Source organism: Pleurodeles waltl, chromosome 3_1 (assembly GCF_031143425.1).
Source record: "Pleurodeles waltl isolate 20211129_DDA chromosome 3_1, aPleWal1.hap1.20221129, whole genome shotgun sequence".
NCBI lineage: Eukaryota > Metazoa > Chordata > Amphibia > Caudata > Salamandridae > Pleurodeles > Pleurodeles waltl.
The window spans coordinates 582,366,301-582,383,445 of record NC_090440.1 but is presented as its reverse complement, the minus strand read 5'-3'; the positions used below and the strand labels follow the sequence as shown (position 1 = coordinate 582,383,445).

Genomic DNA, 17,145 nt, shown 5'->3' with positions numbered 1-17,145 from the left:
AAGGTATAAGCCAGTATATGCCCTACACTATGTGGGACTGTAATTCTTGTATCAATCAATGTACTTTCCCACTTAAGTAAGTAGTCCACAAGCAGCTTCTTTTGAGACTGAAAGCTAAACCATACCAGCACACAGCATTGTTTGGGGGTCAATCCAACTGCCAACCTGCTCCTAAGTTTTCATTTGCTATCTCGTAGCAACAGAAGGGCAGTAAACAAAACTGATTATTGGTTACTGTCCCACACTGTGCTAGCCCCCGTATGCCACAGTGTGAACGAAGCTAAGGGTTTTCTGCTTCCTTGCCTTCTAGCCATGGTCGGGGTGTAAATATACTCTGGAACTAATTATGGGTGCCCCAGTCTCACATGGGTCTTTCTACTCACTATCCCCTGCTGCAGAGAAAATATGGTGAGAAAGGAGTGAGGGAGTTCATCAAAAGGTATTCTTGGGCTTGAGAATGCTAAGGGGGACATACCCACCCTTTACTCAGTGCCTCCCTACTCACCCAACTGAGATCACCGGATCTACACACCTCTTTAATACCACACGAAGGGACACAGAGAAGCCAGATATTTTATAAAGAATAAAATACTCCAAGTGGTACATTAAAAGGGATGTTGCAGATCACCTCAGTGCCCCATGACACTACAAACCACACTTAACCTGCGGGGTCATGTCTCCTTTTAGTTCGTGGAGCTCTTTGGTGTCTTTTAATATCCTTATAATGTAGAGTTGGGGGAACCTCATCCCATATATACCCCCAGTTTAATTCCTAAATACTCTTACCTGTTGTTTAGGTCTATCTAGGCTGATATTGATAACATGCCATCTCCAGCCGCATTCAAAAGCATGGTACCACAAGGCCTTATGTAGTGTTGCTTATTCTTGCCTTACCGTTCCTAACTCAAGTTTTAATCAACTCCTTTCCTTCCACCTGAGTGCTGCATTCTTCATTACTTCAGGTGATTCTTCATAGCATTTGAAATGCTCCTCATCTTGGATACACAGAACATTTAGAGTGCTGTCTGTATTGGCTCATACATCATGACATCATGTTTCCCCATATAGATCAATTGTATTGGCTTAGTTAAGCATGTCATGCTAGCTCTGTGCATTCATGGTAATAATATGCCATTTACTCAGAAGGATCCATCTTTCTGCTCCACTGGTTCATGGTCTGGGGTCCTAAATTAACTTTCAAGAATCAACATTTCTTTAATATAGCCCTCTCTTTACTGGAAAATAACGAATTCATAATTAATCATTTCCGAGCAACAAATCAAATATTAGTGTTAAAAAGAGCAGGGCTTTAAGGGTATACTAGAGAGCAGTGGCGGCTCCTCCGTTTGGGCGCAGGAGCGTCGCCCCCTGCCAGCAGCAGAAGCTGCAAACCTTTCACACTATGTTTATTGTCCCTTCCTTGTGAAAGGGGTGAGGCCATGGGGTGACGAGCAGTGAGGGGAGTGCATGCGCACTCCCCTTACTGTGCATGTATGTATGGCCGGCCGGCGTGGGCCGGCTAAACACACGTGCACAGGGCTCTCTCTAGTTGCCGGGCTGGAGAGAGCCTGCACAGGCTCCCAGTCTGCCTGGGAGCGCCCTGGCTGGGAGCTCCCAGACAATCCTGACGCTGCTCTGAGCAGCATCAGGCTTGGAGCAGGGCAGCATGAGAGCCTGTGCCTGCTGCAGGACGGAAGAGAGGAGCGGTGCGGTGAGAAGCAGCACGGAGGTAAGTTTATTTTATTTTTATATTTTACTTAAAATTTCTTTACCCCCGTGCCTCCCCACCACGCGCGCGCCACCCCCTGTAACACTGGCGAGCCGCTACTGCTAGAAAGCAATTCTCAGTGCCCATGCAGAGCTTAAAATCCCCTGACCTTACCAGTCAGTGCAATTTAGAGGTCAACACCAACTGATCCAACCAATCAATTGCTAATATCTGGATTTATTGTTGTTTTGATCTCCTCCACAACGTGTGGCACTTTGTAGTGGTTGGCCTGACAAAATCAAATGTGAACAGCCTTGTTGGCTAACAATTGTTCCTGCTGAAATAGTACCCGTTCTCTGTTCTACAAACCTGTTATCTGAGAGATGGAGATATAGAGACTATTTACTACCGTAAAAAAGGCGAATGACGATTTAAGAACGTAAATAACATTCTGTAACGGGGCAGTGACAGTGATTTTATGCCATACATTTTTGGCTTTCTAGCTGGACTCTCGAGAACTTATGATCGTTTGATAACAGGTACAGAGCTAAAACTATTGGTGTTTGTATATAAGATGATTCTTGTTCTTTCCTGTGCATCAGATAAAATATTCTCCAATATCTTAGAACAGTCTCCAGAGTGATGTGCGCCCTTTAACTCTCAGTGTGCCTCCTGAATAATAATTATTTATCAGTACTGAGAATAAAACCTCAACACCTAACTTGCTCATGAATTTGAAAAGATTCAGAGGCAATGGGGAAAAAACTTGCTTAGCATTTCTTAATTGGCATTGATCCTCAACGGTCCCAGAGGACTGACTTGACATTGGTGGCAAGTGCTGATTGATGTGTAGGATTTTGCAAGGCAGAGTTAGTGGCTGAGCTGATAACATGGCAAGAGGCCCATCCTGTGTACAATACAGAGACCTAAGTGGGAGTGGCCCCCTCAGAAGGAAATCCATTGACAACATCGCTCTCTATTTGTTTTCCTTGGTCCCAAGTTTTGTCACTAGCCACATACGTGGCTCCTCCAGTGAGACCGGCAGCCAAAGACACCTCAAAGCCAGCACTTAGAAGGTTTGGAAGCTAAGAACTGCTGGGGAAGACAGAGTTTCTAATTTGGACCTAATTTGGAACTCGAGGTGGCAGGAAATTATAGACCCATGTCCCTGATTCCTGGAGTCAGTAAAATCTTAGAGAAGATTATAAATAGGCACTTGGCAGAATACTTAAGAAGCTAACAACATCCTGCACCCCACACAAACAGGTTTTTGTGCAGGCAGTAGTACTGAAATAGCACTTCTGTTAGCTTCTGAAAACCTTAAAAAGGTTTTGGGCCAGGGTGAATCAGCAGCACTGATTCTGCTTGATTTAAGTGCTGCATTTGTAACTGTTTCTTATCCCATCCTCTTGCACGGTTTCAAAGAAGCATGCAAAACGAGCAGCGCCCTAAATTGGCTTGAACCATTCCTGGAGAATCGGAACTTTCAGTTCAGTGAGGGTCCATTCTCTTCTGCAAAACAAGTGTTGGAATGTGGAGTTCCGCAGGGCTCCTCTTTGAGCCCCACGCTTTTCAATCTTAATGTTCAACCTCTTTCAAATACCAGCTGCTCATTTGGTTTTTTAAAGGTCTCTTATGCCAATGATAAACAGATCATCATCTCGCTATCTCCAAAAACAGAATCCATCTCCCTAAGACTAATCAGTTGCCTGGAGAAGGTGTCCAACTAGATGGCAGCTAGATGCCTAAAACTAAATGGGGATAAAAAGGAGGTCTTGGTAGTTGGTAATGACCCAACACTCTGGGAGCAAATTAATTGGCCTCTGTCCCTTGGAGGGAACCCCCGAAACTCAGAAGTCAAAGAGCCTAGGGGTCATACTGGACCATCATCTTTCTATAACATCACTTTCATAAGTTGGCTGCCAGTTTGTTTGGCCTCCTTAGAGCTTTAGGAAGGAAGGTACTAAAATGGCTCCCATCGGAGGCCCGCAAGACTGTGATTCAGGGGCTTATTCTGCCTCTTTGATTATGAGAATTCGCTTTACCTGGGTAGCCCAAAGGTGTGTCTTCCACCAGCTGGCCACTTCTTATCAGCTCAACAGGTATCTCGGATCAAATAATTCAGGTTTCCTGGTTGTCCCTCAAGTCAAGACAGCCAGAGGTGGAGGTTGCTCTTTTATGTACCTTGCCACTAAACTCTGGAACTCTTTACCTCGCAACCTGAGATTAAATGACAATCTAACAAGTTTCAGGACACACCTAAAAACTCATTTTTATCTTTAATTTATTTATTCCTCTCTCTCTCCAACGGGGACTGTCAGTACTGGGAAGCCTGCCACTGGTAGCCAAGCACTTTCACAAGCCTTGTGTGTGAATAGAATAGTTTCTGGTAGAGAGTCAGGCAAAATGTGCTGCAAATGAGAGGCAAGTCAGAGAACAAAGAATGAGACAGAAGGAAAGGGACAAATAGAAAGAACTAAAGCATAAAGATTAGGATAGACGTTTGATAGAAGAGACTTGTAAAATTTCTGGAGTTGAAGAAGCTTGAGTAAGAGACTACACGAAGCACCTCAATTAGTAGGGAGCACTGCACCTCAGAAAAGCATTGGTCTACGCCCTCACATCCCAGCATTCTCAACAATAGTCTTGGGGTTGACATGATTTCATAAAAGAATGGCTTTGACTGGGTATGAATTATGCAAGTGAGAATGAGAAGGTGTCTGCTTTACTAAGTAGATTTTGCCTTTTGAGCAAATTAATTCACAACTGAATGACACTAACAGAAAGACGTTTGAGTGTGTGAAAGGTGCTAAAAATCAAAGAGAAGTGCTGTCTCATGACTGTCTCATGCTCCGTACTACAAACGGTGTAGAAAGAACACTGGGAGAAACGTCTCCATGGTATTCGTATGAGTTTAAGTTGGTATGTGAAAGCAAAAAAGAGGGGTTGCTTAATCTTCTGCTAACAATAGTTTGGGGTTTTAGCCTAGCAAAGCTGTGACATCATGGGACTGGTTTGTAGCTGAGTGACCTTTGGGAGCTTGCAGCACGTGCAGGCAAGTGACCTGAGTAGCAAACTGTATAGGACCGTACAGAAGGTGTGAGGTAGTCAAACGGCTTAAGTCCATGGTGGCCAACTCCAACTTTGAACAAGCATTGGTAAAATCAATAGGTTTTGCCTATGTGAACTATGGTTTTTTAGCGCTGCTGTACAGCACCTCTTTTGGCTGAAGAGAAACTGAAAAAGAAGCCTTCCACGTGGCCCGCCGCATTATGTTTTTACACACACATCAAATGTAACTGTCCAAACCTAAGCAGTACAGCAGGGGCTTAACTTACTGTCCAGTTTGGAAGAGTATTGATCCACTGGTGATCCACTGGTGAGGAATGGGCCGTAAAATGTCGTTGCAACCTTTAACTGTAACATGACATTTCTCCATGTAAAAATGTTGTGTATAGGTGATCTATTCTGCACACTTCTTCGGTTTTCTAGAATACTCTCGTATGCATGTTTGCAATGTTCTGTTAGGCTTGACAATCAATATAAGCTGAGACTCCTGTTGCTAATCTTGTGACATTAATTACACAACTTGCATTCTTGTACTTTGTACGTATTCGTTATGCCTTTTGATTGTGTTGTCAGTGATCAGATTGTTACAGATACCGCTTCCAGTGTTTCACTTTAAGTACCCCTTGCAATCCTCAAACACAAAGCTCACATCAGGTGCCCATGCAGATGGACAGACCAGTCCGAAAGCATGATCTGGCTACTGGTTGGACTATCCTCTTCTCACTCTGTTTCTCTACAACTGCAACACATATGCTGTTTTGTGAATGAGAATTTTGTTTTTTTCTGAACACCAGAAATGCATTAGTGATTGGCTTGTATATTTCACATATGTAGTGCAGTGTTTTTATTCACATGCATAACTTGATACTATGGATTTTGCTTTCTAGTAACATCTTGAGTCACTTTAATCAGACCACCATGACCCTGCTTGACAACGTTTGGCCTGAGCTACGGGTATTTTTACAAACTTAAGAACACGATGGTCACTGCTGTAATAAAACAGAACTGCAACAAACATTACAGGTGTGCTACTTTATTTGAAATATTCTTCTATCAAGTTATGAAGAGAATGCCATCATATCCTTGGGAGCAAGAAAGGGGCAAACAGAAGCCAGAGAGTATGCACTTTGCTGCCTCTCTGAATACAACCTAATGATATTGTGACAAGAATAAAGATCTTAGGATAGGAGCCATAAGTAAAGAAGCTTCTGAATATTAGGACAGATGTTCAAAGCTGAGGGATCACCTTAAGCACAACCGTCTATAGCGATATGTCTATCTTGGTAAAACTGTATTCACTTAGCTCCTGCACCTACCTGCCGGTTTAGCTATCATTATATCTATACATGATGAAGACACGCATGGACAAACTTGTAGCAGCCGGTCACGGCCATTACAAGCCTGTTTATCTGTCTGAGATGGTTTTGAGTTGTTAAGAAGGGCTTTAAGGTCAAGAGCCCGAAATATATATAGGATTGGGGAGTGAAGCAAATGCTAACAACAACAATAGACTAAGTAAAGTAATCCAGGAATAAATTATTTGATTTTCACTAAATTTAACATGAATAAAAAATGTGAAAAATTGATACGCAGTCGACAACACAACCCATTACACAAAATACAAGCCATACAAGCATTTGGACACAATCAAGAAATCAACCAACTCTGGAAAGTAGTGTAAACTAGGAGGACACATAACTTTGGTTCTATCTATGTATCTATCTATGTATGTATCTATCTATCTATCTATCCATCTATCTATCTATGTACCTATCTATCTACCTTTATCGCTACCATCAAGTGGATATAGGTTGTGTATTTTGATACTTACTATGTCAACTTAGACTGCCAGAGAATGTGACATACTGTAAAGAAGTTCGCGCTCACGAGGGACAGGGGGCTGTTACAAATGTGAGCTACTTAAGAAGGCTTGCTGCCAAAAGAAGGCCTTTAGGCTCGTCCTAAACACTTTAAGGTTTTGCGTCCCCTGGAAGTCAGAGGGCTGGTGATTCACTGAGGCGGGCCCTGAACTGCCCGGGTCCTGCTGCCATGCCATTCCACTGCTTGTTTATACTTAGAATGGCAAAAAGGCAAGCTCGAGTAGGCATAAGACCAGGATTTTTCTTACTATTTTCTTGTGAATCAAGTAGGGATCCACATGTTGATGTACCTCTATAGGCGGTTTAACACCCTAAGATGACTTCGGCTCTCGTTGAACGTTTTAAACCAACCTTGGGGGAAACAGACTTAAGACTTCAACCTGTGTGACAAATCTGGTGCAGGCTGGCCACAGCCTACGCAATTGGGCATCCTGAGACTCGTAAAAACGGGACTCACTAGCCGCGGCTCCTAATACTCAGCAGGTACTGTTAGGATGGGGGGCTTCCCCCACTGACCTCCTGCCAAGGTTTCATCTCATCTCCATACCAAAGCATTGCATTTAGCACTGGAATGGGCACACCAGCATCTCTCTCGCTCTCTAATCTTCACGACTGCAGTGCTTCTCCTTCATAGCGCTCCGAGACAGCTCTGCGGCGGCAGGTAGCGCTTTACAGTGACCCTTGAGTAAATAAACACTTGGAAATCAACGCAAAGCAGTGTTTCTGTTTGACTCACCGCCTGCACAGTTGCTCTCTGAGGCACATTTTTTTTTAACAGAGAGTTCTCTCTTCTTCTCACTGCTTGCTTACTGAACAATTCCAGGCTTGGCGAGTCTGTTAACTTCATAAATAACTCGCTCCTGAATCCGATAAAATAGCTCACAGAATAAGATTCCTGCACGCGGAAGAATCAGTTTCCCCCTAGGTCTGGTCATATAATCACTGTCGAAGATCTTGAGCACAAACTTGTAACTGACTCACTTTTAGTTTGTTGAGGCCAAGAATTGTTGTTTTTCCTGGTTATTTCGAGTCATGACCGACTGCTGCAACTCTCTGGCAGTGCATTAGTAAACAATTAACACCAGCGTGGCCTGTGCATGATGCCGCATAATAACGGATGCTGAGGCAGAGAGTTGGGCGGGGGGGCGGGGCGCCTGCGTCATCCCAGCACGCAGCACAATGCGGCGTGATTACCACTGTCTGCTAGAGGGCCCAAGAATGAACGGCATTTTAAACCCCACGTTTGTTGTTCCTGCGCGAACATTATTGCTGCTCCGATGACATCAACGTCCCGAACAAAGGAATTCTTCAAAGAATAGCACCATAGTTCGGTTTGGTACTGCTCGAAACGGTAAATAAAATCTGTAGGGCTTGCCAGGCTGCATTCCCTTTTCCTGAATTGAGTGTGGAGCCGTGTTAGTGAACTTTTATGAAAGTACGACAGGCTGGAAAGCTGCTGAGACCTGCCGGTGGTGCCTGCCGCATCAAAGTCCCAATAAAGGATGCTGCCCCTCTGAGAAGCCAGTCAGTCCCATGTAAGCCACGCCAGCGCGGCCTGTCCTGCTTTGAGGACAGCGGGCTAGCTCGTAAAGAGCGAGATTACTTATTGGATGTATGCATGCCCGGTCTGTATAGATGGGTATCCCATTCAAGGCACAGCAGTATCCTACACAGCAGCTCTGCTGAGAGCACAAAACTATATTTATCATTTAACAGCCCTGCTGAGAAATGACGCACCGTGTTGCACTGGGCTTGTGTACGCCATGTAAACAGTTGTTAAAAGATCTGCAGCTGTGCGCAGCCGCTCTCTTGAGAAGTGCAGGCACTGTTCCTTTAAATGCAGCAGGCCCGATGAGAAGTACGGATACTGTCCCACTACATTATGCCCTGCTGCCAACTGCAGCACTTTCTCATTAGGCGTAAAGGAGCCCTGGTGAAAAGTGCCAATGCTGTCCCATTGCATGGATCTGGGAAGCGCAGGTCCTGTGTCTTTAAATAAATGCCTTATGATAATATGTGCAAGATAACACAGTTAAAGAATCCTTCTTGTTACCTTGTAATCTGCAGAGCTCCACTGTTCCCTCCCGGAGTTTGTGCTTTATTAATACCAGTACATTGATAAATGCATAGCACTGCTGAGAAGTGCTAGTACTATCCCGACAGACACGTTTCAGCCCTGCTAGAAATCGTAGTACTGTCCCATTACAACAGCCCTGCTGAGAAATACAGGGGTGGTCCATTAAACTAACCCCTGGAGAAAGGTCTGAGCACTGCTGTTTTAAAGGTAGCCTCTTGAGAAGTGCATGAACAGTCCTGTGAAAAATATCCCTGCTGAGAAGTGCATGAACAGTCCCATGAAAAAATGCCCTTGCTGAGAAGTGCATGTACAGTCCCATGAAAAAATACGCTTGCTAAGAAGTGCATTAACAGTCCCATGAAAAAATACCCTTGCTGAGAAGTGCATGAACAGTCCCATGTAAAATACCCTTGCTGAGAGGTGCATGAACAGTCCCATGAAAAATACCTTGCTGAGAAGTGCATTAAAAGTCCCATGAAAAAAATACCCTTGCTGAGAAGTGCATGAACAGTCCCATGAAAAATACCCTTGCTGAGAAGTGCATGTACAGTCCCATGAAAAATACCCTTGCTGAGAAGTGCATTAACAGTCCCATGAAAAAATACCCTTGCTGAGAAGTGCACGAACAGTCCCATGTAAAATACCCTTGCTGAGAGGTGCATGAACAGTCCCATGAAAAATACCTTGCTGAGAATTGCATGAACAGTCCCATGAAGAAATACCCTTGCTGAGAAGTGCATGAACAGTCCCGTGAAAAAATACCTTGCTGAGAAGTGCATTAACAGTCCCATGAAAAAAATATCCTTGCTGAGAAGTGCATGAACAGTCCCATGAAAAATACCCTTGCTGAGAGGTGCATGAACAGTCCCATGAAAAATAGCATTGCTGAGAAGTGCATGAACAGTCCCATGAAGAAATACCCTTGTGGAGAAGTGCATGAACAGTCCCATGAAAAAATACCCTTGCTGAGAAGTGCATGAACAGTTCCATGAAAAATTCCCTTGCTGAGAAGTGCACATACAGTCTCATAAATGTATTCTTGGCGAGAAGTGCATGTACAAACCCATGAAATGTGGCTTTGCTGATAAGCACATTAACAGTCCCCTGAAATATACCCCTGCTGAGAAGTGCTTGAACAGCTTCATGAAAAATACCCTTGCTCAAAAGTGCATGTACAGTCCTATGATATATACCCTTGCTGAGTAGGACATGTACAGTCTCATGCTAAATACCCTTGCTGATAAGTGCATGTACAGTCCTATGAAAAATTCCCTTGGTGAGAAGTGCATGAACAGTCCCATGGAAAAATACCCTTGTTGAGAGGTGCATGAACTGTCCCATGAAAAATACCCTTGCTGAGAAGTGCATGAACAGTCTCATAAATATATTCTTGCAGAGAACTGCATGTACAAACGCATGAAATGTGGCCTTGCTGATAAGTGCATGAACAGTCCCATGAAATATACCCTTGCTGAGTAGGACATGTACAGTCCCATGCTAAATACCCTTGCTGATAATTGCATGTACAGTCTCATGAAGTGTAGCGTTGCTAAAAAGTGTGGCTTCTATTCAACTAGACAAAGAGGAGCCCTGCTGAGCAATGAAGGTACTTTTTAGGTCGAGCATAGCAGTGCGCAAGCGTTGCTTTTCCAACGTGTTTGTATGTATCTGGGCTTTTAACCACGTCCACCATAACTATCACTGGTTCATGGGCTTGCCTTTTAAAAATCCATTGTTTTCGTTGGTAACTGCTTTACATATGTCCCTCCTTAGGGCAGTTCTGTTACCGCATTGGCCATCGAGCCTGTTACATGGCTAATTGCACTTTTGCTGATAACTTTGACTGCAAGCGCACTTTTGTTTTCCTTTTGTCTCTCTCTTCGCGCTCACGGTGATGCTTTAAATCGGCTTGCTTATGTCAACTGTTTTACTTTTTATTTTCAGTTTGTGTGGCAAGAAAAGCCCAGTTAGGAATTTACAATGCTAATAGCTCTACCTCCAGCAAACGCGAGACCCACTGCATTGCAAATGCTTGTTATTTTTGTTTTCTTTCTGTAAACCACAGATCAGGGCACAGCGCAAACGCAGTCCCCCAATACCAGAAATTATTCAGTTGAGTATCCTGCATATGGAGGCATCTCAGGGGTCAGGACATCTGAAGTGCAATGGATGAGCCTCACCCTGGAAGAACCTTTTTTTAAATTTCAAAAACCTTTATTCATTAAAAAGGGCAGAATGCCTGTTAGCCAATCCATATTTCAGGTGGCATGACATTTAGACCAGGTGAAGACCATACACAGTGCCAAGTGCCGATGCATGAAATGGAGCTTTGCTGAGACGTGACCTCTGTTCAATTAGACAAAGAGCAGCCCTGCAGAGAAGTGCAGGTACAGACGGTCCATTAAATGAAGCCCTGCTGAAACGTCAGGGTACTACTCCATTAAATGTAGCCTCTTAAGAAGTCGGGGTATTATTCCATTAGATATACAGAAGCCCCTCTGAGAAGTGCATGTACAGTCCCATGAAACATACCCCTGCTGAGAAATCCATGTACAGTTCAATGTGCAATGTACATGTACACTGTAGTCTTGCAGAGAAATGCATGTACACTACCATTAAATGAAGCCCTGCTGAAACGTCTGGGTACCACTCCGTTAAATGCAGCCTCTTGAGAAGAGGGGGTATTATTCCATTAGATATATGGCAGCCCTGTTGAGAAGTGCATGTACAGTCCCATGAAATATACCCCTGCTGAGAAGTGCATGTACAGTCCCATGAAATATAGCCATGCTGAGAAGTGCATGTACAGTCCCATGAAATATACCCCTGCTGAGAAGTCCATGTACAGTCTCATGAAATATACCCCTGCTGAGAAGTGCATGTACAGTCCCATGAAATATAGCCATGCTGAGAAGTGCATGTACAGTCTCATGAAATATACCCCTGCTGAGAAGTGCATGTACAGTCCCATGAAACATACCCCTGCTGAGAAGTGCATGTACAGTTCAATGTGCAATGTACATGTACACTGTAGCCTTGCTGAGAAATGCATGTACACTTCCATTAAATGAAGCCCTGCTGAAACGTCTGGGTACCACTCTGTTAAATGTAGCCTCTTGAGAAGTGGGGGTATTATTTAATTAACCATACAGGAGCCCTGCTGAGAAGTGCATAAACCATCCCGTGAAAAAAACAACTCTGCTGAGAAGTAAATGGAGAGTTCCATGAAATGTAGCCTTGCTGAGAAATGCATGTAGAGTTCCATGAAATGTAGCCTTGCTGAGAAGTGTAGCTTGTAGTCAATTAGACCAAGAGTGGTCCTGGTGAGAAATGCAGGTACAACTAGTCCAATAACAGAGCTCTGCTTAAAAAGCTGGCTCCTGAACCACTACATTTAGCCCCTCTGTAATTAAGGCGCTGGTCTATTAAAATGTAGGGCTGCCTTGCTAGTAAGTGGTGGTGCTATCCTATTACAAGGAAAACAGGGGCCTGTGAATAGACTTTTTTCACTTTCACAAAGGCTCCGAAATGGAGTTTGCAACAGCAAAAAAAGTTGTTCATACCTATTGACCTATTAATGGGAGCTGCTATAGTTTTCTCGACTCTTAAAACGGGGTTGCGACTGGAAATTGATTTGATGTTGGGAGGAGGCGTTTAGTGGGTGTCTCCTCCAATTACTGAATTGGTATCTAATGTATCAGTGGTTTACAACCAAGGCTCTGGCACAAACTATTGAAAATGTACCAATTCACAAGTGAGTGCCATAACTGATTCTCAAAGGGGAATGTGTTCCATTTTCTCCCCTTCTCCTTTGTGAATTTTTGTAACTTTTTCAGGGAGAGGAGACAGTGGCCCAGTGAAAATGTATTTTTTCAAAAGCAGTTCAGTTTGCTTAAAAAAAACATTATTTAAAATCAGTCACAGACATGGTAGTCTGTGGTCCCTTGCAGACCACCATATCTGTCATTTTGTCAAATCGGAGCGCATCACAATTTTTAATCTACTTTATGAATATTAATGCAGTAAGTAGGTCTGCGACCCCCTCCGACCCTGCATTTACAAACCAATCTAAAAGTTCATGGGTCAGTTCACAAAAATCAGTGTTGGTCTCAAAAAGAATGATTGCAAATTACGACTACTTTTTGCAACCAGTAAAATCGACATCTGATCCAAAATTCTGCTGAGAAGAGCAGGCACTGCCCCAAATGTAGCCCTGCTGAGTCCCGCAGGTGCTGTCCCGTGAGGCACAGCAGCCTTGCTGAGAGGTTCTGTCTTTTGAAACACAACCCGGCTGAGTAGTTCAGGTGATGTCCCTTGAGACAGCTGCCATGCTGAGAGCTGCGGGTATTGTGCAGTTATACACAGCGCAGGCCCGCTGAGAACCACAGGTGCTGCCCTGTTACGAACTGCTGAGACGTGCATGTGCAGTCCCAGTAAATGTGGCTCTGCTGAGATGTGCAGCTGCTGGCCCGTAAGACGCAGCAGCCTTGCTAAGAGGTGCGGGTACTATGCACTTGTACGTACAGCATCTCCGAAGAGAACCACAGATATTTTACTATTACAAACTGCTGAGAAGTGCGTATGCAGTCCCAGTAAATGTAGCCCTGCTGAGAAGTGCAGGTGCAGTCTCTTTTGAGACACAACAGCCTTGCTGAGAGGTGCAGATACTATGCAGTTTACACAGAGCAGACAGGCTGAGAAGCGCAGGTGCTGTCCTATTACAAACTGCTGAGAAGTGCATATATAATGTAGCCCTGCTGAGAAGCGAGGAAACTAGACCAAGAGGCACAGTATGTGTCCTTGCTGAGAGGTGCACGGGTGTCGCATTAAAATATAGCAGAGCTGCTGTTAGCACAGCCCTAACACTATCATATCACCCGTTTAGAAGGTATGATAAGAGTCTAACATTATCTGACCATGTGAATAAATACACGTTACAAATATCAGCCCTTTATGTGTGAGACTTCAGGGGCACGTGAGGTTATGCAGCACAACAAACAAAGCAGCGTTTGACAGAGCGGATACCCAGAACTGGTGCTGTCTCGGGCTCACTCTGGCTTACATGGCAGACAGCACCCGGTGGCCGCGTTTCAAGCAAATAAACCAGCAAATGGTGAATAAACGCACGCAGCTGGCAGCGCGTTACCTGTCTTTCCGACGGCGCTCTGCCCCAGCACCACCAGACGCACGGTGCGAGCGGGGGCCAGGCTCCCGGAGCGCCGCAGGGGCCGGGGCAGAGGGAAGGGCGAGCTCATGGTGCCCGGGCTCAGTCTGCTTCTCCGTCCTCGTGTCCCCGACCTCTCCGCTGCCTGCTCGTCGCGTCCCTCCTCCGGACCCCCGCACGCCGAGCTCTCCTCAGTCTCCGATACAGAGCGCACTCTGTCTTTGGCTCAGTTCCATGTCCCCGGCTCCGGCGCCTGCACCCTTCCCGTGCCAGACTCTCTGCTCTTGTCTCTGGGTGTCAGAGTGGCAGGTCGGATCCAGCACCCCTCCTAGCCCTGGATGGCGGCACAGCCTCCGAGACAGACAGGCCGGCAGGCGCGCGGGACTTCTTTACAAATCCCAGAGGAACCCTCAGTGCGGGAACTGCCTCCGAAATCAGTCACCCGAGGCGAGCGGCTGCTGTCCCAGCTCAGCCCCCTGCCGTCCACACCGCTGCTCCTGCTGAGACGCACCGAGTGAGATGTGCACTTCCATGCACTCTGCAGCAATTACTACCGCACATGTAGAAATCCATCCCCATCCCCATGCCCATAACCGGTACAGATACACACACTGACCCATCAGAACGTGTAGTAACAGTATTTCACCATCACATTCACACCAGGGTAAATGAGAGTGGAACTTGAAGGGGCCAAATTCCACTACTTAATTTTTGCTGCTGAATAAATTACACCACTTTTCTTAAAATGTCTTTACAGTTCCGTTACTTTTTGTTTTGCATTTTTAGCAAATGTTAGATTTTTCAATTGTACATCTCATTTTCTTTAAAGTGAATTGTTTCAAATGTGCTCTTGATGAGCTGAGAAATATCTATACTAAAACTGACCCCTTTCCAGCATCCTTTTTGCGTCCCACCAGGTACAAAGCTAATGTCACTACGACGTGACAAACAGCTTTCAAAGAAATTGCAAAACATCAGACATTTTATAGATGCAGGAAGTTTTTTTTTTATTTCGCAGTATGTGGAAATAAGTACCCATAAGATTCCCTTCCGCATAAAAACAAAGAAAGAAAAAATAGCCCAACAAAGCCAAAAAACTGAGAAGTAACTGTTTCGGGTAGGTCCTTCCGGGTATTACAGGTGGTTCTGATAACGCATCCCAATCTAGATAATCTACTCACTCTGGGACTCGTTTTAGGCCAATGAATCTTTTGACCCTGATTGAAGACGCCTTAAGACGAGATAACTAATCAACATGTTAATCAATAAGTTAATAACGTCATCAATAGTCACCATAACAAATCAATTAGATTAATCAATAACATTAATAAGACTCGGAAACCACCATGACCTTTCAGTCATGAATAACCACACCAGTTTAGTCCAATTTTATGATGCTTATTCCCTTTTGATTACAATTCTACTAGTAAGTTTATTAGTCTCAAAACCATGAAACACATCAGCATTGTCATAATATGGCAACTCGAATAAGATTTTATCAAAGCAAAGATTACGAATATTAGAACATAACACAACGTTAACATAGGTTAACCTTGGCAGAGTATCATTAGCGCATTATTCAACAAAGCATTGATTCAGTCACTTGTCTATTTGCGTCCGTTTAGTGAACCCCTTAACTAACCTCAAATTAGCATTGGCATGTTGGGCTTCATGCAAAACAATTTAGCAACACAAATTTAGAAAACATCTATCTATGGTCTCTGTCAAAAGAAGCAGTTGGTACCTAGAAAGGAAAGTCAAACAGACAATTACAATTTCATCATCATATAGTTACCCTACGTAATGGGTCAGCATACAGAGTCAGTCTTTGTCCTCAGGACATCAGTTGATTCACCATCAGCCAGGGAACACAGCAAAGTTCAGCAAGACGGGGTAAGTAGGGACACTTCCCTCATAAGGAGGAAAAGTATAGAACGGGCAAGATAAGGGTGAGGATGGTTTGAAGAACCAAACAGCAAAGTCTCTAGGCAGAGTGACAAAGTGTCTGGGTCATAGCAAAAGTTTGCAATGGCATCTCCTAATGGCTCCTCGTGTCAAAGGTTTTTATCCCTTTTCTGTTGTACAGTCCCCTAATTTCTAATTGGGTAGGCTTGGCACCCCACTATCTCCATCCAATGGGTTTCCAGTTGTACCACCAAAATTGTCACCTCATAACAGTTCTCACGTAGTTTATTGGTTCTTGTGATTGACGTCTCCACCGGGTAGAATGTCCGGTATGATTTCATACTCTCGTGGTCCTCTCCCGTTTTCAGTCCATTGTCTATACCGGTTTAGGCGACCTTGTACCTGTAATGAGTCTACACTGTTGCTTTCAGCAAGAATGTTTCCTTGAGCAAGTCGAGTTTCATGAGAACGGATCTACTACGGTTACACTCATCTTCTAGCTTCTGGAAAAATACAATTACATGTCCTTCAGCAAGTCAGCACACTGCACGTTAGAAAAACACATTTAATATGAAACCGGGCAGCTAGGCCCCGACTCATGCTAACTAAGGCCTAATTAATTAATTAGCAAAACCTTAATATATATCTCTTAATACTAATACAAAATCATACATTAATGCATTAATAACTAATTTTTAGTCACTTTGATTAGTCCCCGTATATATTGATGGCCACTCCCCATGGGCACATTTCAGACTTACGTTTAGTAAAACATATTAATACATTTTCTGTTCGGCATTATTACGCCTCAGTTCATAAACATTTCATGTTAATTTTGATTATAGGAGCTACGCTCCATCAATCCCTCCTCTGATGACACTTGTCATCCAGTGGCGGCCGGCAGCTTTGGGAGGGGGGCGGGCGGGGCACACACACACACACACACACACACACACAAACACACACACACAGACTCATTCTTTCACACACAGACACGCACGCATGCACGCTCATCCATTAACAACACTCATTCCATTCAAACATGCATGCACGCACCAAACATTCATTTTACAAGATCACACACATTAATTCTTTCACACACGCACGCACATCCATTAACAACACTCATTCCATTCAAACATGCACGCACGCACCAAACATTCATTTTACAAGATCACACACATTCATTCTTTCACACACACACACACACACACGCACGCACGCACGCACGCACGCACATCCATTAACAACACTCATTCCATTCAGACATGCACGCACGCACCAAACATTCATTTTACAAGATCACACACATTCATTCTTTCACACACACACACGCACCCAC

The 17,145-nt window shown here is 44.2% G+C and overlaps 1 protein-coding gene across 2 annotated transcripts in view; it reads right to left on the bottom strand.

Annotated features, from left to right (window-relative positions):
• LOC138284351 (ras-related and estrogen-regulated growth inhibitor-like) overlaps positions 1–14,468 on the bottom strand; it is a 331,944-nt gene extending 317,476 nt beyond the window's left edge. Inside the window, exon 1 of one of the 2 annotated variants that reach the window (XM_069223027.1) lies at positions 13,881–14,468. In XM_069223027.1, the coding sequence (XP_069079128.1) occupies positions 13,881–13,989 (109 nt within the window). In that variant the 5' untranslated portion in view covers positions 13,990–14,468. The remainder of the gene's footprint in view (positions 1–13,880) is intronic. The other variant, XM_069223026.1, reaches the window with a different exon arrangement.
• Between the last annotated feature and the right edge of the window lie 2,677 nt (positions 14,469–17,145).